This window comes from Paramormyrops kingsleyae, chromosome 1 (assembly GCF_048594095.1).
Source record: "Paramormyrops kingsleyae isolate MSU_618 chromosome 1, PKINGS_0.4, whole genome shotgun sequence".
Taxonomy (NCBI): Eukaryota; Metazoa; Chordata; class Actinopteri; order Osteoglossiformes; family Mormyridae; genus Paramormyrops; species Paramormyrops kingsleyae.
The window spans coordinates 44407606-44427998 of NC_132797.1; the positions used below are offsets into that span (position 1 = coordinate 44407606).

At 39.2% G+C, this 20393-nt stretch overlaps 1 protein-coding gene across 3 annotated transcripts; it reads left to right on the top strand.

Annotated features, from left to right (window-relative positions):
• The first annotated feature begins 477 nt into the window (after nucleotides 1-477).
• Nucleotides 478-19882, top strand: LOC140592561 (NEDD4 family-interacting protein 2-like). Of its 3 annotated transcripts, XM_072716132.1 has the most exons (9): nucleotides 770-3400; nucleotides 4349-4448; nucleotides 9997-10153; nucleotides 11048-11178; nucleotides 12031-12118; nucleotides 15518-15642; nucleotides 15815-15881; nucleotides 17834-17939; nucleotides 18488-19882. In XM_072716132.1, exons 1-8 carry the CDS (start codon nucleotides 3243-3245, stop codon nucleotides 17935-17937), a joined length of 930 nt encoding a protein of 309 aa, XP_072572233.1. In that variant the 5' UTR covers nucleotides 770-3242; the 3' UTR covers nucleotides 17938-17939; nucleotides 18488-19882. The 3 variants fall into 3 exon arrangements, with proteins under 3 accessions (XP_072572237.1, XP_072572233.1, XP_072572235.1); XM_072716136.1 differs by lacking the exons at nucleotides 770-3400; nucleotides 4349-4448 and adding an exon at nucleotides 478-762; XM_072716134.1 differs by having other exon boundaries at nucleotides 770-4448.
• The last annotated feature ends 511 nt before the right edge of the window (nucleotides 19883-20393 follow it).

Sequence of the window (20393 nt, forward strand, 5' to 3'; positions counted from 1 at the left end):
AAATGATTTTGAACTGGCAAAATTATCTTCACCCCTTCAAAATATTAAACTGAAAATCCATAACAAGAGACCAGTTATCTTAACTGATTTTCCCGCGTTACTGCATTCCAAAAAAATTGCGCTAGAATTCCACCTTTTATTAATTACTTTGAAAAAACTCAGTTACATAATTTATTGAAAATTGAGTTTAATCCTTATTATATTTATGACATGGTGTCTGTGTAATGTAATGAAATGTGCGTTGAATATGATAAATGCTAATAATTCTTACTGGTGACTAGTAAATTATTACCTCGCTCAGCAATAAAAATCTTACATACTTGGATGGAGGTTTTAAAGCTTCATCGAATATCACTGATTTTTGACAAATGCGCGCTATAACAAGGAATCCTGCGAGCTGTCCCAGCGGCTAATTACTACTGAGCCGAGCGAAGCCGAGTGAAGCCGAGGCGGGAGTCGTCGTCATAGGACGTCACGGAGCCTCCGGTTGTTTTTTTTTTCTCTGTATTTTATGATTTTTTTTTTTATCTCACAGCTCTCTGGGTCTGAGTGCCTTATACGATGTTCTTTGGTCTAGAAAGTCGCGTAGGCACCATTTACGCAATTTAAACAAACCATCTAATCCGAACGGCGTGGGCGCCAACCGCAGCGGGAGAAGTGGTTTAGCTGAGTAGCAGCGTTTCATCTCGATTTCCGCTAGCCGTCTTCGCTAGCTTAGCCGACGCGATGGACCATCACCAGGCGGCAAGCCGATACCGAGTGGTGAGGAAACAAATCGATCCCCCGAAACAACGAGTAAACCAGACAATATACATTAAATGTAACTCAAGGTGTGGTATATGATATAAGCGTACGAGAAATATAATAACTACCTGAACATCGTTATTATCCACACTTCCGCGTTTTTAGCTTGTAAGATAGCTAGCCGTGTGGGCGTACGTGCCAACTTGACATCGCTACCCATCGGCCCTCCATTTCCATGAAACGTAACCCTTTAATTAAACCTATTATATATGCAGGTATGAGACGTTTACTGTTTCTTCTCGGTGGTTGTTTAGACGTGGGCATAAATGCGGTGCACAAGCACGGCTTTATTGCGGTGTGACCGGCCGTAGTGCATGGGAAAGGGCGCTTATGTGTTAAGTCAGTGTAGGCAATTTGAGGTGTTGTATATACCATTCATCGATGAGCGTCTATGGTACCTTTGATCCTGTCTTATCAGTGTTTAATACAGGCTTTTATGGAGCATTTTGCTCTCTGCGTGATGGTAGATTGACACATGATGAGAAAACCAACCAGCGGAAAATCAAAAACATGTGATTGCATTTTGAACACGTTGATCTAGTTTCTTGCAATCCAAAGATATGTAGTTGGGCAAACTGGCAGTTATTGATTACCTACAGTGTGTAATGTGAAGTGTGATTGTGAGTTTGTATGTGCTCTTGATGGACTGGCATTCCATCTAAGGATGGAATAGAAAATATGTATAATAATAACATAATCATCACAAACAGCTGAAAGTATTTTAGCTAAAATGCATCTTTAAGTGCAGTTAAACTTTCTTTTATAATGAACTGATGTGAATGCAAGTTTTTGTGTATGTAATAGGCAAAATGGCAATATTATCAGTAATCTGCAGTCTCTGGTGTTTGTCTGATAGTGATTCTTTGGCAATTATCACCAGCAAAACAAGATATCAGGGATGTATGTATGGAAGTATGATTAGGTTTTCAGTTCAGCCTTCTACCCTCCCACACACACGCATGCAAACACACACACACCTTCTTCTTTGTATGCGACATATCATAATAGCTTTTGTATATCCATCTAGCAACTGCATATCTAATTCAAGATCCTATTGGTGGCCTGGAGCCTATCTCATACAGGGCATTTGTAAGTCATGTGCATTGTTATACTACCCAAAAATAAAAATATCAGTAACTACAGAAATCCAGTGGAATCATTTGGTAATTGTAAAAGAATACTTAATGCTCTCTAGAACAATATTTAAATGGCTGGATTAAGTAGTTTAGAACACCTGCATACATTAGTGTCATTGAATCTTTAAATCAGAACTAGATAAGATTTTAACAACTCTGAGCTATTAGTTAAGTTCTCCCCAAACGAGCTTGATGGGCCAAATGGCGTCCTCTCGTTTGTAAATTTATGTTCTTATATTCTTATGGATTTAAATGGAGTTATCCATGAGTGGAACATACATAATACCCTTTGTTATACATCCTCAGAGAAAACACTTTTTAACAAAACTGTTACATTCTGTTGGTGTTGCTAGCTCTATTGTAAGAAAAACTTGTTCCCCAAGCCACCAGATTATCTGACAGTGGCAGCTGGTGTAATCATCTGACTCTATCTCTACCCCATCTGGAGATCATCTTACAATGGTATGATTCTTTCCCGCAAGAACCATGCTGTTTACAAAACTGGAGACCAGTACCATCCTAGTTTGTTTGCATTTCTACTGCTTTAGGAGTAGATTTGGAAAGTAAATGTATTAATTGATTCCCAGGTAATTGGAGTGATGATGGGCTGGGTGTCGTAGCTGCAGATAAGCTGTTGTTCTAAATTCACCACAGATTTTGCATAAAATGCTTCAAAGTGTATTTTAAGCCTTGCTTCTAAATATTTTATTTGCTGTGAAATTTTGCAGTGACATTTACGCAGTGAAATGAATGCTGCCAGAATATTGGCAGATGCTTTTTAAAGTGGTGAATGGCAGTATGCCTGTTTTGAAGGACAACATCAAGAACACATCAAATGTGGATGTAATGTTGACCAAAACTCTGCTTATGTTATCATTAAAGTAGATCAATGTGGGCTTTCCAACATTAATCAAAGTTTAGCGGTGCCAGAGTCGTGCAGTTTATGGCATAGGAATTTGCTGAATGATCCTTTATAAACACATGTTCTTTATGGGCCGTCTGAAAGCTGTAAATGTAAAAAAAAAATGTTAATCATCAAAAGAAATGACTGAAGCAAGAGAGCATCTTAGGAACTTAGGTGTTTTAGTCTTTTTTTTTTCCCCCCTTTTCCTTGCCTCTCAAAAGGGATACATACTCGCATGAAAAGAATACAGCTGGCTAATCTATAAATGCTTCTTAACTTTGATAACGTGTAGGTACTTTGTCTATTCCATTTATAATTAACAGTGCACATACTATGTACTAGAGGTCGACCGATATATCGGCCGGCCGATATATCAGGCCGATATTTAGCATTTTTTAATGTATCGGCATCGGCCGATATCCGAGTGCACTACGCCGATTTCTAGACAGGCACGTCTGCGGGCAGCCCAGTGTTATTGTTGCTGTGGAACACGTGACCCATGCTGCCTTGTGCAGGACCACAGCCAGAAGTTTTGGAAGAGTCCTGGGATAAAACGGTAAGGCTTAAATTCTGATCTTTCAATGACCTGTTTATTTAAGTAGTTTGCTATGAAATGTTGCTTTAAAAGAACGCAAATTACGCTATTGGGAACTGGGGTAATGATAATGAGCCTTCAACCAACTGTAGCTTACAGGTAACATTAAGGATCATTGATTCTAATAGAGTTCGTTTTGTGCGCTTATTGGTGGGCTCACAGACGTTTAATCGTTAAAATTCATTTTAATTGTTAACATTTTAATTATTACCATATCAGCGCGATGTTATCAGTTATGTTTTTTTTCTTGTGTCGGAGAGTTTCACTCTGTGAGTGTGTGGGGCGGAGCAGGCAGCTCTCAAATACTGCAGCGTGTGTGAGAGTTGCGTTACTCTGCCCTGATCACAGACAGCGCCGTCCTCGGAGACACAGAGCTGCTAAGAACAATGCATGGCGGAGAAAAGTGTTTGTTCGAAAGCGTGGTTACCATTTACTTGAGCTGATACTGACAATGGTCCTTCTGTGCAACTTTTTTTCATTTGAGACCGGAGATTCAAACAATTTGTCAGACGTCTAGATAAAAAGTGCATGACTTTGCGCAGTTAGTTTCCTCATTAAACATGTCTATCCTTTATACGGGCTTATACGTAGACAACGTCACAATCACTAGGGGCTTATGTTGTCCTTGCATACAAGGCTGTGCAATACGACAGTTATTTTATTTTATTTTCCGGGATCACTAGATTCTAATTGTGAATTTGGCTTTAAGCTATCTGTCTGCTAACAACAGAAACAACATGTTAGTGTACACTACTCATCATACCATGATGCACTTAGTGTTTTTTTTTCTTCAAAATGTATTAGAGTGTAATTGTTTTAATGTGCATGGAATACTGGAATTGTAGAATGAATTGAAGATGAAGGTACTATAATAAAAATTCTAACCTTGCATTTATTCTTCTGTTTTAGTAATTGCTGTCTGATGGCTGAACAAGAATCTAATCCTGTATGGCAGCATTTCACAAAGCCAACACCAGGAAAAGCCAGGTGCAATATCTGCAGCAGACTGGTGAGCTTGGGAGCTGAAGAATGAGTTTGCTGCTAAAGAGATTCTGATGCTGCTATCTTTATTGTTTATAAGTTGTATTGTGTTTTTGTTATTTAAGTTTATATTTAAATTTACACAAGTCAGTATTCAATAAATGCTAAGTTGAGAAATTTTGTGTATTGTTTGTTATTATTAATGTGATATTTTATCATGCAAATAGAGGGGAAAACGTCCAATTTTCGGCCAAAAAATATCGGCAGCATATATCGGCCATCGGCTGACCCTGACTCCTAAATATCGTCATCGGCATCGGCTATTGAAAAACCCATATCGGTCGACCTCTAGTATGTACAGTACATGTATATGCAATATTAAATAAAAACAAAAACCCAGTGTAACATCAAGTGAGCTACCTGCCTAAGTATTCTGGGTTGGCATTCTCTCTAAGCTTTGACAACCTTGAAGTGATTTGCTCTCTCTAATTTATATAAATGGGACATACTTGTATAGGCAGTATTAAATGTAAAAATAACACAATGCAAAATTAAGTTGGTACCCTAATGAGATGCCTATTTCTTCATGGTGAGGTTCATTGTAAAAAGATAAGCATGTCAACACTCTCTGAAGCAAGGCGACTGCTACCAAATCTTATGAAGAAAAATATTTTTAGTTGAGAGGAACATATACTGTATGAAGTTAAGCATAGCACTTTTAAAAAGTAACCACAAGCAATAACAGCACAGTAAGAGTAGATAGATAATCAATATTACAAACTCCACACCCAAGAGAGCGCAGAATGTTTTTGATGCAGCAGACCCACATAAAGCGGGCAAAAAAAGTATTGTGGCGAGTGGTCAAGTCATTTTAATAAAGAAGATGACAACTCTTAAAATTAAATATTCTTTACTCTCTCTTCTCTAAAATACTCTCTTTAAACCACTATTGGTTTAATTAATACTAGCAGCAGCACAGACAAGCAAACCAATAGTTTACATGACACTGACAGTTACACCAGTGGTTCCCAAACTTTCTCTGCAGGGCCCTCCTTTGCTAGATAGGAACATTATTGAGCCCTCCCCCCCCCCCATTCAAACTACACAGGTTCAAGATTCAAACTTTATTTGAAATACAACTCCCTTTTCTAATTGAGCGAAACAAATGCAATTACAAAATACAAATGGTGCAATTTCACCACTGTGGGAGAAAAAAGAGCAATCAATTAAAAATAAAAGTCCAGCATAAGTTTGAAATTATGCAAATGCAGATTTAACATTCCTTTTAATATTCATTGGCGTACACATTAAAGTTTGTCTTATGTTTACCGCATTTTGTTTTTAATGATAACCGCAGGTTTCAGCCTATACTATAGCACGAAACAACACTAAATCATACCCGTTCATTGATAGTCTCCCTGCACTTCATGTAGAAAATTTCAAACCTCGTTTTTCATGATATGATTTTTTGACCGGCGCTGTAAAACGTCGTCACACGTTACCATGTCACATGGTACAACAACCTTACAAGAGCAAGACGACTTAAGACAGATCGTACAGCACCTCTCAGTCGGCTGAACAAACTGGAACAGCCTCCGTGACGACACAACTTTGCCCTTATTGGCTGAAAAACGTGTCGTTTGTATCCCAGGAAGTTCCGATGTGTTATCTGCTATTCCTCCCGAATATCACGTAAAGCAGTGAGAACTGGTTTTCAGTTAATTTACCTGGTAAAATAAAGTTTAAATAAATTACATAAATGCTCTAATAGTACACGTAAGTTAGTGGTTCATTTATTGTTAGTTACTGTAATGTTGGGCTGCTTTATTTGTTTAATCATCCAGTCTGTGAAGGGATTATTTTAGGGTGGCACATGCCCCTGAGGCTATCCCATTGGTGCGCTCCTCCGCAATACCTCTGCGCCCCCCAGTTTGGGAACCACCGAGTTACACGCTAATGAAACACACACATTCCACAGTAAACATTACACAGTAATGACATTTACAATTAACTATAATTCAGGAATACACATATAAATTTGCACCATTTAAAGATTAGCACGGTACAAAGCATGCTGGGTGCTGACCAATCCCAAGGCATCACATTATGTCAGCCAGTTGTCAATAGTGGGTGGGATCAACCGAGGTGAAATCAGTTTTAGGTTGGATATTCGACGGATATTCAGATCCACACTCTCCAGACTTAGCGGCGGGGCATCACGCACGCTAGCTGGCATAAGACGGTCGAAAGACGGCCAGATCAATTCACAGCCCGCTGACTTAGGGACCGTCAACGAATTACTGTCAGAATAATAAAATACTGATTGCTTACAATAACATCAATGCAATGGGACCCAGTAACTCCAAAATGAGTGCATATTCTGCAACTACCTGACATGCACAGGACACAGTGAACTTTACTCGTTTTTAACACTTTATCATTCTAAAAGGGAAAAGTGGGTAAATAGATTTCTTTCAATAGCTTCTAGGCCGTAGGAGCCTGCGACCCAAAACCCAGTACCAATTGTAGTACTACCGAAGGCCTATAGGACACAGCAACTTTCATTCAAGTTTAACCCTTTGTTTAATTGATATGATTTTTTTTCTCTAAAATTAGGCCTTTTCTTTTAATAGCTTCTAGGCCGTTGGAGCCTGTGACCCAAAACTTAGTACCAATTGTAGTACTACCTCAGGCCTATAGGACACAGCAACTTTCATTTGATTTTAACCCTTTGTTTAATTGATATGATTTTTTTTCCTCTAATATTAGTCCTTTTCTTTCAATAGCTCCTAGGCCGTTGGAGCCTGTGACCCAAAACCTAGTACCAATTGTAGTACTACCTTTGGCCTATTGGACACAGCAACTCTCATTCAAGTTTAACCCTTTGTGTACTTGACATGATTTTTTTTCTCAAAAATTAGGCCTTTTCTGTCAATAGCTTCTAGCCCGTAGGAGCCTGTGACGCAAAACCTAGTACCAATTGTAGTACTTCATGAGTCCTATGGGACACAGTAACTTTTGTATCACTTCAAGCGCTCTATATGTATTTTTATTGTGAAATTGTCACCCCAATCATGTTCAATGTTAATAAAACCCAGTATATAGCACCTCTAAGAAATTTTCAGAAATTTACTGTCACATCCCAAACGGAGGAGGAAAAACACCGTTTTAAAAAATACCCATGTACTTGTGGACAAGGCATTAATCTCAGCGGAAATCATTCTATGGGCCAGTGTTTTTGAATCTCATCAAATCTTTCATGAGCTTATAAATAATGACACATGAAAGCTAGGTACCAGTTGCTGGTAGCACTTGTGCTGCAGATACATACAGTGTCAAATACATGGCACTCCTGAAACTGAATCCCATGTTGCTTAAAAAGTTTAAACATGTTGCTGGTGTTTCCACCCTTGAAATAATCGACATTACAACTAATGCTGTTATCGTCTTTCTTTGTGAAATATAGCCATGTTTTGGACCACTTCTTCCTCTCTGCTAAGGCAACACAAGACACACGTGTGTGATGATAATTTGCAATCAATGCACACCTGCTGGCATCAGTAAAGGAATTGATAGAGACGTATGATGCTGATGCTTTGGAAAATTTGAAACCAGTCCTCTAGTGGCACCGGTTCTCGATTTCCATCCCTAATTTTTTTTTCCCATTTTTTCCTTCTTTCCTAGTTCAGTCTGTGTGTGTTTTTTTTTTTTTTTTTTTGCTGAGTTGGTCTTATATTACTTGCACTCAGGACTATGTACATATAGGTGCACTAAAGATAAAATGTTTACAACCGTGGCATTAAAGCAAAACTGTGGTGTTAACGTGTTGCAAAAATTAAGTGGTCCATAGCTTATTCTATTAAAAAAACACAATTCTGAAGAAGGAGCAGGCTGGAGAGGGAGAGCCAAAGAGCAATCTCGAGACAGACAAGTGGTAATGAGAGTCATTAGAGTTAATGTTCAGATTAAAATATTTTCCAAGAAGAGTAATTTACCCCTTTCACATTCACACATTCGACATTTGTGGTTTTGGTCATTTGCAAGTTAGCTGTGAACAACTGAACGAAAAGATTTTTGGAGCTTCTCGAAAGATTGCAGAAACTCAGACGACGTGTAGGCCAAAAACAATACTGAACATAATTTGGGTCCCATAATGGGTGATATAATGTATACATTGTATTAATACATATTATTTGTTTGTGTAAGTATGTACTGAAGGTCTTGGCTTGGGTACGCCATGTGTCTTTGTCTCGGTAACCTGCCTCATTCATGTAGCTGTCTGAGTGACTGTGGAATCTCTCGTTTCTCTCAAAACTTTTAAACTTTTCATTACAGTTAATTTTACATTTTTAATATAATGAAACATTTTTAATTTAATAATGAGTCCAAACCAGAGTGCTTCCCGTACATTCAATAGTAATTTTGTACATACAGGGGCATAATTTAGATGGTTTGTATATTACATATAAATGTTTTGATAGAATATGACAAAGTAATTTGATGTGCAATGTGTACACCACTGTCTGTTTAGAAATTTGTAATAAATAAACTCATCATTCAGGCTAGCAGACTGTTATGGGTAGTGGTTAGGGGTGCCCCCCATAACCCTCACTAATGTAATGGGGGTATATTAAGTCTTAAGTCACTATCAGTCTTTCATCAACAGAAAAAACAGGGTATGCAAATAAGGACAACTATTTATCAGCATGCAAGGTCATAGATTAACAGGGTTTCCGCGGGTCTTAAAAAAGTCTTAAAAAGTCTTAAATCACTTTTCCGTGAATTAAGGCCTTGAAAAGGTCTTAAATCAGACCAGCAAGTCTTAAATTCATATGATCATGGCATTAATTTTTGTGAGGGATTGTTTCCTCGTGTGTTTTGATTTTAAAGAGAAGCGAAAGCGTAATTTCTGTGCTACATGGCTTAGATCGCTCAATATTCATTGAACGGTAGATGGCGTTATGTGCTGCTTCATCTGTCAGTAACCCGAAGAAGAACTTGACAAGCATGCGCAGATGAACCCTTTCTTCTAAAGCGCGCTATTTAGACATGTAGTGCGATTGGAAGGCCGAAGAATACGTATATTCTTATGATTCTTATGATTATAATATAATATCATAATTCTTATGATTATAATATATTCGTATGAATTTCCCTACGATATTTTTTTTTTCCTTAAATTTTCTTTATTTGGTCTTAAAAAGGTCTTAAAAAAGTCTTAAATTTACTCTTAGAAAACCTGCAGAAACCCTGATTAATACAATACTTCACCAAAAAGAAGGAGGTGTTCAAATCATGTGCTAGTGTGACCAACTGAGAAAGCTGGTAGCCGCAGTGCTACTACTGGAGCCCTGGTCTGGAAGGTTTCAAGTCCTGGGCTTGCAGAGTAATCATACCACCTGAGAAAAGCCCTTAACCGCAGTTGTTCCAGGGATTGACCCCAAACATGTCACTTAGGACAAAAGATTCTGCTAAAAAAATTAACGTAATGTAAATGAGTTGTCTCAGTACCCCTATACTGGATGCAGGCTTGTCTCATTAATATATATGTAAAAAATCTTCTCCTATGTGTCTAGTTGCATAATGAGGATGACCCCTCTGAAGCTTCCTCCAGAGCTGAGGCTTCCACATCCAGTCATGAGCCCCCTCTGGCAGAACCCACTTTGTCAGTTGATGTGGAGGCCCCGCCCCCTCCATATGCCAGCATTGCGACTGGAGCAACGGCAGCACCAGGTAAAATAATCTTAGGGTGGTCTATTGAAATTGATATATGAACTTTGTTCTCAAAGTTTATCGCTACCTCTTAGTAAACTACACTGTCTGCTCTAAAGCATTTTGTTGGGGTAACTATGCATAGCCATGTAACTGCCTGTCCAGTTTGCTTCAGATATGACAATGTGTCTTTTGCGGAGTCTTTGCTAGTCAGAAAAATGCTGGTTTGCGCAGAGCAGTGCTATTTCACTCTGTACCTTGCCACACTGGGCCATTTCCTTAGAATGACTTGTCCTATAAAGCAAGGTAGGTTGTTATATTTAGAAAGCTGTACCATGGCAAATCCAGAAGATGGTTGGGTGGATGATCCACACATCATTATTTTCACTGCGAAGTACAGCCTTCTGGTATGCAGTGTGAGGAGGTGCAATGATCTCCTTACAAGTAAACATGAAAGATAATCACAACTATAATCCCTCAAACACAATCAAGGTGCTTTGTATTTTCAACTTCAGTACAAGCTTTGCCCTGGTGCTTGTTTGTTCATTCATTATTTATGTTTTTTAATCGACATATCAGGTCACAGTGGCTTCAGAGGGCACTGACTGGGGAGAGAAACACTTTCTCTGGGTTAAGTTTCGTTTCATGTAACAGCAATGCAGTGTATTTTTCTTGAACTACCTAGAAGTTGCAGAGAAACCGGACTAAACCCATTAGTCCTCTCTGTTTCCTCCAATACAATGTCCTCTAACATAAGGCTTCTGATTCTGGAAAAAACGTCCTTTCTTAGTACTTGCCCTCTGACAAAGGGCATATGGCTTGCAAATGCGTGAACCCTGTTGTGTTTGTGCCTACCATTTAATAATTGACCAGCACACTGACGATAAGGCCTTTCTATTCTCCAATGTCCCACAGAGGTTGGCTTTCAGGGGGACTTCCCGGTCCCTCCCCCATACAGTGTGGCGACCTCCCTCCCCACCTACGATGAGGCAGAGAAGGCCAAAGCGGCCGCCATGGCAGCAGCAGCCGTGGAGGTGGCACAGCGGGTAAACTTTTAGTGCTGGCTTGACCTAGCTACATGGGATCGGAGTGGAAGGGGAAAGCAGTGTAAACAGGGCATAACAGAGCCTCTTTCCCCACACAAGATTTTTGTTTGCACCAAGAGTGCTAAAATAAGTCGCCTTTATTAAAGTAAATAATAAAAAGGTCATTTGGGGCAGTTCAAGGGCAACTACCCTTGGTGGTTCTGTCTGCTTTCACTCTGCTTGGCTGTCTCAAGTACAGATTAAGGAAGTCCTTTATGGACAGATGCGGGCAGCAGCATTCACATCAGGCACTTGTCTGTACCTGATTCTATTGAGCACCTCTTTGATGTGATCTTTGAATGGTGTTACCCCTTGTTTGAGCGGTCTCTTGTTCTGTGAAGTGCATTAATATGGATATGCTGGATGTGTACTAGGCAAAGAGGATTATTTCTTGTTCCAAGTATTGCTTTTCAATGAATTAATTGATATTCGGAGGAAAACATAATAGTGTTATTGTACCAGCAAAACAATATGACATCCTGAAAAAAGGTTGCCAGTGATCAACGCTTGCTGCCATTCTAAATATTTAAAGGTTCAGTCAAGCACTAATGAAATCTCACCAGCCCGTAGATATGAGTAATCGATTGTTGAAGTACTTCAGTGTTGTTTTCATAATACATTTGGCAGGTAAGTGGATGTTAATAATGTTGCACAACATTTATGTTCTTCCAGGGTCTTGCATATATCTATATCTAATTCTTGAAGTATTAAAAAATTCAAAACACACACACGCACAGCCTCAATTTAGTGACTATGCTCCTTAATTTTGCTTCCCGTCTGTCCCTTGGGAGTAATGCATTTCTCTTTCTGAAGGAGGAGGAATTTTCACCCCGGGAGGATTTCAGTGATGCCGACCAGCTGAGAGTTGGCAACGATGGGATTTTCATGTTGGCCTTTTTCAGTACGTAACTTAACTGGATTTGCTTTTTAACAAAATGTTTATGATGTACAAGACAATGAATGTTCACAAAGGTGTAATATACACCTGGTTGTGAAATTTCTGTAGTGACTTTCCAGAGATTGTCAGTAAGAACAGGCTGAAAATTTAATATTCATGTGTCCTGTATCAGTCGATGAAATATACATTGCAGCCTGTAATTAAATATAGTGTTGGAGTTAGGATTGAAACGTTTAATTAAATTGAAACATTGTAACTAAACATACAACCACCAGGGGGCATCTTCCGCTAAGCTGCCATTATGAATATACCCTGCTCAAAAAAAATTAAAGGAACACTTCTTAATCAGAGTAAAGCATCAAGTCAGTTAAACTTCTGGGATATTGATCTGGTCAGTTAAGTAGCAGAGGGGGGATGTTAATCAGTTTCAGCTACTTTGGTGTTAATGAAATTAACAATAGGTGCACTAGATGGTCAACAATAAGTCAACCCCCAAAACATGAATGGTTAACAGGTGGAGGCCACTGAGTTTTTTCCCTCCTCATCTTTTCTGACTCTTTTGTCACTAATTTTACATTTGGATGGCGCATCAATATGTGATGGCGCATCACAGACTCAATGGCATGGGTGAAATTCCAAGAGACAGGCAGTTACTCTAGCAGAGCTGGACAGGGCCATAGAAGGTCCTTACCCCATCTGCAGGACCGATATCTGCTCCTTTGTGCAAGGAGGAACAAGATGAGCACTGTCAGAGCCCTACAAAATGACCTCCAGCAGGCCACTGGTGGGAATGTCTCTGACCCAACAATCAGAAACAGACTTCAATAAGGGTGGCCTGAGGGCCCGATGTCCTCTAGTGGGCCCTGTGCTCACTGCCCAGCACCGGGGAGCTCAATTGGCATTTGCCATAGAATACCATAATTGGCAGGTCCACTATTGATGCCCTGTACTTTTCACAGATGAGATCAGGTTCACTTTGAGCACATGTGAAAGTTGTGAAAGGGTCTGGAGATGCTGTGGAGAACGTTATGTTGCCTGCAACATTGTTCAACGTGACCAGTTTGGTGATGGGTCAGTGATGGTCTGGGGAGGCATATCCATGGAGGGACGCACAGACCCTCTACAGGTTAGACAACGGCACCTAGATTGCCATTAGGTATTGGGCTGTAATCCTTGGACCCATTGTCAGAACCTACACTGGTGCAGTGGTTCCTGGGTTTCTCCTTGTGCACGACAATGCCAGGCCTCTTGTGGCGAGAGTATGCAGGCAGTTCCTGGAGAATGAAGGAATTGATACCACTGACTGGCGCCCACACTCGCCTGACCTGAATCCAATAGAACACTTGAACATTATGTTTTGGTCCATCCGATGCCAACAGGTTGCACCTCAGACTGTGCAGGAGCTCAGTGATGCCCTGGTCCAGACCTGGGAGGAGATCCCCCCCAGGACACCATCCGTCGTCTCATTTGGAGCATGCCCTGACATTGTCAGGCATGCATACAGCATGTGGGGGGCCATACAAATTACTGAGTACAATTTTGAGTTGCTGCAATGAAATTTGGGCAAATGGACTAGCCTGCTGCATTTTTCACTTTGATTTCAGGGTGTCTTTGAATTCAGCCCTCTGTAGGTCGATAATTTTCATTTCCATCAAAAAATGTGGCATCCTTTCATTCCTAACACATTACTCAGTCCATATCAGTATGCACTGTGTGCAGAATTATTAGACAAGCACTATTCCTGGAGATCATTTTTAGCAAAAGGTGGCCATAAGAATGAATTTTGAAGCTTTTTTGTGCACGAAGTAAATTTAGAGAGAAAATGTTACATTTGACTTTCACAAACAAAAATAAAAGAAAAACGCTTGATTATCAGTATGCAGAATTATTAGGCAATCAGAAATTAAATGGATTTTCTCTCTTCACCATCAAAAGAAATAATAAGAAACAATTTTTGTTATTCAGTGTATATATAAGGAATAACAAGCTATCAGCCGTTCAATACAGTCAACCCAGTTTAATGGCCAGTATAGCCAACTTTCTTGACCATCATGAGCCTGTTTCCCACTGAACCAATCAGGTTTTTGATTTGATCCTGTCCTATATTAGCTGAGCTAGCTAGGACCACCACCGAGAAGTTGCTCTGAGAAGGGTACTGCTTGCTACTTTGGTAAATCTCACACTTTGGTAAGGCCCAGTAGTTCTCAATGGGGTTGAGTAAGGCAATGAAGGGGGGCAGACCATAATTCAATCACGTTCTAAGCCTTTGTAGACCAATCTATGAAATACTTTGATGCATTAGGAGGGGCATTGTCTTGCAGGAATATCATAAACTTTTAGAAAGCTGCTGACTTCTTGTGCTTGAAGAAGGTATCTTCTAGAAATTTGCGGTAGACCTTGTGGTTATTTTTTACACAATCTGCAAGTCAGAAAGGTATGACAAGTTCATCACTGACAATTGCAGTCCGTTCTCTCCTCCACCACCTTGTTGATGCTTAAAGAGGATCTCCATCCACTGGCCCATCCATCTGCTCCATCAAGAGTCACTTTCATCTCATCTGTCCCCAAAACCTTTGTACCATCAGTCTTGAGATTTGTCCATGCCCATTCTTAATGTTATACCTTACATTCCTTATTGAGTGGAGGCCATGCTTCAGCGTTTATGACCTTAGGAATGTCACGTAGCACACTGCACCTAGAACGTCTGGAGATTCTGTTCAGATTGCAGTTTTGAAAAATTATGGCATTTGATGCTTAAGAGTTTCTGGAAGTCTCCCCTTTAATTTGACACAGAACTTTGGCAGTTTATGTGTGTTATCTTCTCTCTACAAGCCTCTTCAGTCCTCTTTGGCTGTTGGCAACAAAACACTTGATTGTACAGTAATCACATGTCAAATGTCTGGCAATTTCGATCATTTTGCATCCCTCTTACTGGTATTTTACTATTTTGTTTTTTTTCCTGCTCTCTGTAAGGTCCTCTTTGGCCAGTTCTAATAGTAATAATAATTTGCTTAATAATTCTGCACTGGAAAGTATCCATGCTTTCTGGTTTTTATCCAAACAGAAAGTATTCAGACCAAATACTGAACATTTTGCTGTTTTTAAACAGTTGATTCTTAATTAGATATTCATCTGGACTCAAAGTATTGGTCGGTTGAGAAGATACAAGTGAAATACACACTTTCCTAACAATTCTGCACGCAGTGTAGATATCCAGCATGTTTTTTCCCATTGAGATCTGATGTATTTTCAAAGTGTTCCTTTAATTTTTTTGAGCAGTGTACATGGGCCTTATTGTTTTGTCTTGTATTTTACTTGCTAACTTTTGTTAATAAATGCTAGATTGTTAATGTCAATGAATATCGGTTTCTCTCTATCTTTCTCTCTCTCTCTCTGAAACAGTGGCTTTTCTTTTCAACTGGATTGGGTTCTGCTTGTCATTCTGCCTGACCAACACTATAGCAGGCAGATACGGTGCCATCTGTGGGTTTGGCCTCTCTTTGATCAAGTGGATTCTCATTGTGAGGGTAGGTGTGGCAGGACAGCTGTGAGTAATTGTTACATGGACTTGTTTGTAACCCTGGAGCATAAAAAGATTGAATTTCAGTTTTTTCTGATGCCTTTAGATGGGATTCTGCAGTTCTTTATAAGGAATGGTATGATAATTGAATGTGAGGCGGTGCTCTTGTTTCATTTCAGTTTTCAGACTATTTTACTGGATACTTCAATGGGCAGTACTGGCTCTGGTGGATTTTCCTTGTTCTAGGTGAGTAGATATGTCATCTGGTTGCCTTTAAAGAAGGTGGGATCACTGCATGGTTTATGAATAGTATTGCTCTCAGCTGCATTGATACAAAAGTGCACTTATCACAATGATCCTTTGAAATGTATGTAGTGGTTATATCTATATGTAGATAGTAAGATAGTTTGATGTAATTTAGTAAGACTTATAGTAAGGATTTAAACTGTTTATCTGCATACGAGTACATTTAACCCATTTGTGACATTGTGACATAGCAGGGGGCAGCTAATTCAGCACTTGGGGATGGTACCTTGCTCAGGGTACCTCAGTGGTGCCTTGTGGTCGGGGATTCAAACCAGCCATCTTTCAATTACAAGTGCGCTTCCCTTACCATTAAGACACCACTGCCCTCTGTACAATTTGCTGTACAATATCCCATTCTGCAGTGACTTTTATATACATTAAGATGAAGCAAGAAATTCCAGCAATCCTGCATTGAATTCCAAGTGCTGCTTTAATTAACTACACACACGCATGTCTGATTTCAAATGCCACCTTGTACGTACAACATTAAAATAGGATCTCTGAAAGATGTTAGTGTAAGACTTCCTTGCTCCAACATCATGACAGAGCATGAAACTGGTTGTTCTCTCATCAACTGGTCAGTGATTATCATCTTCATCCTCCAAAGCAAACAGCCAATCATAGGATTCAAAGTGATCAATCGACGAAGTGGAGAAATCAGCCACTGTTCCCACCTCCATAGTCTCAAAACTCAGCCCGTTGAGTGAGTGAGCGAGCGTTGTGTACACACAAGCCTGTAGAGATGGCCCAGCGTGCCCGAGCACAGAGATATGATTTGAGAGAGGTTTTCTGCTTGCGAGTACATACGTACGTGGGGTTAGGGTTTTGAAACTAATTTAACACCAAGCGAGTGTCATGCAGACACGAGTGCATAGGGAGGATGGGTTTTCTGTTCATGAGAGCATACGTGTTGTTTTTATGTGCGTGAGTTTTGAGAATAATTAAATACCATAGTTTTATCCATTTACCACCACAGTGGTTATAAACCTGCCACAGGGAATGTCCAATGTGTGACATTCTTGTCTGCTTTCACCAGCGGTCGCGTACAACAACGGTGAACTCAGGCTTTCGCCTCAATTGCACGAGTGCTTTTTATAGCTCAGCAATTTCATTGCAGGCTTGAAATTACTCATTATGTATGCTCAGAGACAGGGACCGTGCTAGTCATTTTTTTTTTTAAGAATATGCTCTGTTTAACTATGCTTTGTCAAAAACATAGGAGATGTGACTTGTAAGTTGTATGTGCTGTGACTTATGTAGGCAGGATATTTGAAAACAAAGTTGACGCCTTTTTATAGCTACTTTTGGTGTTTTTTCCATACCTGAAATCTATGCTCACTTAACTTGTGCTGCATCTGAGGACCTATATTTCCCTCTTGCATCCCTCTTCGGTCATATGGCCTCACCACTTCACCTTTGGGCACCCGCTGGACACTTCTGTCCCCAGCTGATCACCTTCAAACTTTGCTGCATTCCACTGCACTCCCCTACCCCCAACATGGATTTCCCTTCAAACATGTTTCCCATATCAACCAACCGAGCACACACTGCATGGCCCTGAAGGGCAACCTATTGCTTTTCAGTCTGTTTGAACGCATTTTATTTTTTTTTTGTGTTTCTACCACTGGAACTGTGCCCCTAGTCAGTACATCTGTTATGGGATTTACGTAAAATTCATCTCCTGTTAAGCAGTTTGTACAGGGGACCTCTCTATCTGGCAGTAGGAGTGGTATGTACATCCTGGACATGAAGCTGACTGGGTCATGTTCACATCTGAAGGCTGCCGAATCAAAGATTAACCTTCAGATCCAAGTTGCTGTGATGTAAGTTATGTTAATTTTTAGTTTTTTTTTTAATAACACATTCATGTCCTTTACGTCTTCTTTTTCAAGGTCTGCTGCTTTTCTTCAGAGGGTTTGTGAACTATCTCAAAGTGCGTAACATGTCTGAAAGCATGGCAGCGTCCCACAGAACCCGTTTCCTATTTACCTATTAGAGGTAAGGAATCTGTTCAGTCCTGTATGTTATGAGCCATGGAGGTGTTCACCATAGAACCAAATGTGTATTTTTTTCTTAGTTTTTTTTAACAATAGTCTGTATGTTTTGAGAATGGCTTTCATTTTGAAGCCTTTCATATGATTATTTTATGATTAAGTTAAACTTTATGATTTTCATTTTTAAATTGGTAAAACCTAAATTGAGCAGAGGTGGTTTTTGACTGTGTGAACAGATGGTCTCTGGTTCAGATCCCGTGGCTTGCAAAGTGACGTCACATTTGGGCAAAGCCCTTAACCCAGTTTTCTCTAAAGATGCTGGCTGACCCTGATCTCTGTGCGTTGCTTTGAACAAAAATGTCTGCCAAATAAATGTAAATGCAATGTAAATAAATTGATACGACTAAGGGCACTCTTAAAAGTAAAAAATAGAGTAGAATTTTTAGATTTGTTCTTTTTTTTTTTCCTTTTCTTAGTACTTGGTATGAGATAAGTGTAACACCATGAGTGAAACAATAACTTCCTTATGTATTGCAATCTTTTTCTTTTAAGGTTGGGCTACCAGATGTCCCCTGCCCCATAAATGTCAAACCTCATGATAACAGAATTTAAAATATAAGCTGTATCCCAGGCTACAGGAACTAAGAAATGGCGCTGTGAACCAAAAACACAAACTACTAGAATACATAGAAAGGTCTTGTTAACGCTTCTTTTAAAAATCCCCACCGATCATATTTACTTTCTTCCCCATGAGGAAAAAACAAGTCTGCCTCATTTCAGAAAGCAGTAGTTGGCATGTTAGCAGCATCACGTGTATTTAAAATGTTTCTTCCATGCCCCCTCCCCCCGATATAAGACAAACAATGAAGCATTATGTAGTCATCAGAATGAGTTACACAACACAGTTTTGCCACTTTTATTTTTCAGTCAAGATTTTGGAATTTGCTGACTTTGCACTGTATATCTGATATTTAAAGAATATTCACCTTTATTAATCCTCGATCTGAGTTGTGTCAACTTAATTAGCCAATCCATATTACAAATACACTATTCAAGAACTTATTTTTTCCTTTTAACCTGATGTCTGACATTGTGGTGTGTAAATGTACAGCTTTGCCAATTGTTTATTAACTGGAATTTGTACTTAATCATGATATTTGCATTTCTGCCTTTCTTGCAAAAGGGAGTTTCATTTGAATTTCAGATTTTAATATGTAGCGTAATATGCACAATACAGAATATCTGACATTTGAACACTAGCTCCAAGGATGACTTTCTTCCCAACTTGTCCCTGGTGCTGTCCATCGCTTGAAAATATTGTGGCAGTTTGAGTCTGATCTGATCTTTACATCCCTCATTTTATTGTGGACAAAAACTGACCTGACACACACTGGGACATATGCAGAATGTAGGATGCATGCACACCAGGGGTGTCTCTAGAGCAGATGCTTTTGTCACTTCATGTTATGCTTCATTCTGTGCGAAGGCAGTAGATGGGGATCGGAGATTCCCTTCTGGAAGTGTCATCAAGCTTGGAAGTTGGAATTTTTTATTTGAAAACATTTATCCTTTGTTATAATTAGCTGTATTTTTTTTTCTGTTTTCTCCCAGATGGAATGTATTTTCCTAAACTGTGCCATGTCTTGGGAAGTTGATTTCATTATTATTATTATTATTATTATTATTATTATTATTATTATTATTATTGAGCCCTTCTCATGTCATTCCATAAGACACTGTTTAGCAATTTAAGGTCTTAGAATTAAACAGACCACAAATGCATGGTAAACTTGATTGAGCTGGCTGATATAGTATAACAATGCAATATTAGTGTTTAAAATATACTTTTTTAAAATTGGAAACACTTCTGATTATCCATATGTACGTTTAATGTAAATTGTACCAAGTCAGCAGAACACTAATAAATTTTAAAATGCATCTTGTAAATGATTCAATTTTTATTGACTGCTTTGTATTAATCCTTGGATACCTTCTGCATTGAGGTATTGAGCACCATAAATTGTAGAGTTTTTTTCCATCTTTTGTGAGTTTCTCAACATCTTCATAAATGGTAATCTACAGTATATATTACTTATGATAATGGTAATTGTCATAGAGGTGCTCTCTGCATATCTTATCCATGTCATATTCTAAATTAGCTGATTGTCTTAACATTTTTTTCTCATTGTGCAAACATTGTGGGACGTATGTATTTTACAGCTTATGGAAAATTATTTTACATGTTTATACAATGGCAATATCAGAAACTCTGCTAACCTCTCCCCCTTAACTGTGGCGTCATCTACTGCTACATTTTTGGAAGTACAGTGGTGCCTGTGGTTCACGAACGCTGTGGTCTACAAACAATTTGGTTCACGACCAAAAATTTCATGAAAAAAATGCATTGGTTTGCATGCAAAAATTGGTTGACGAACAGATTCCTTGACCAGGTTCCTCT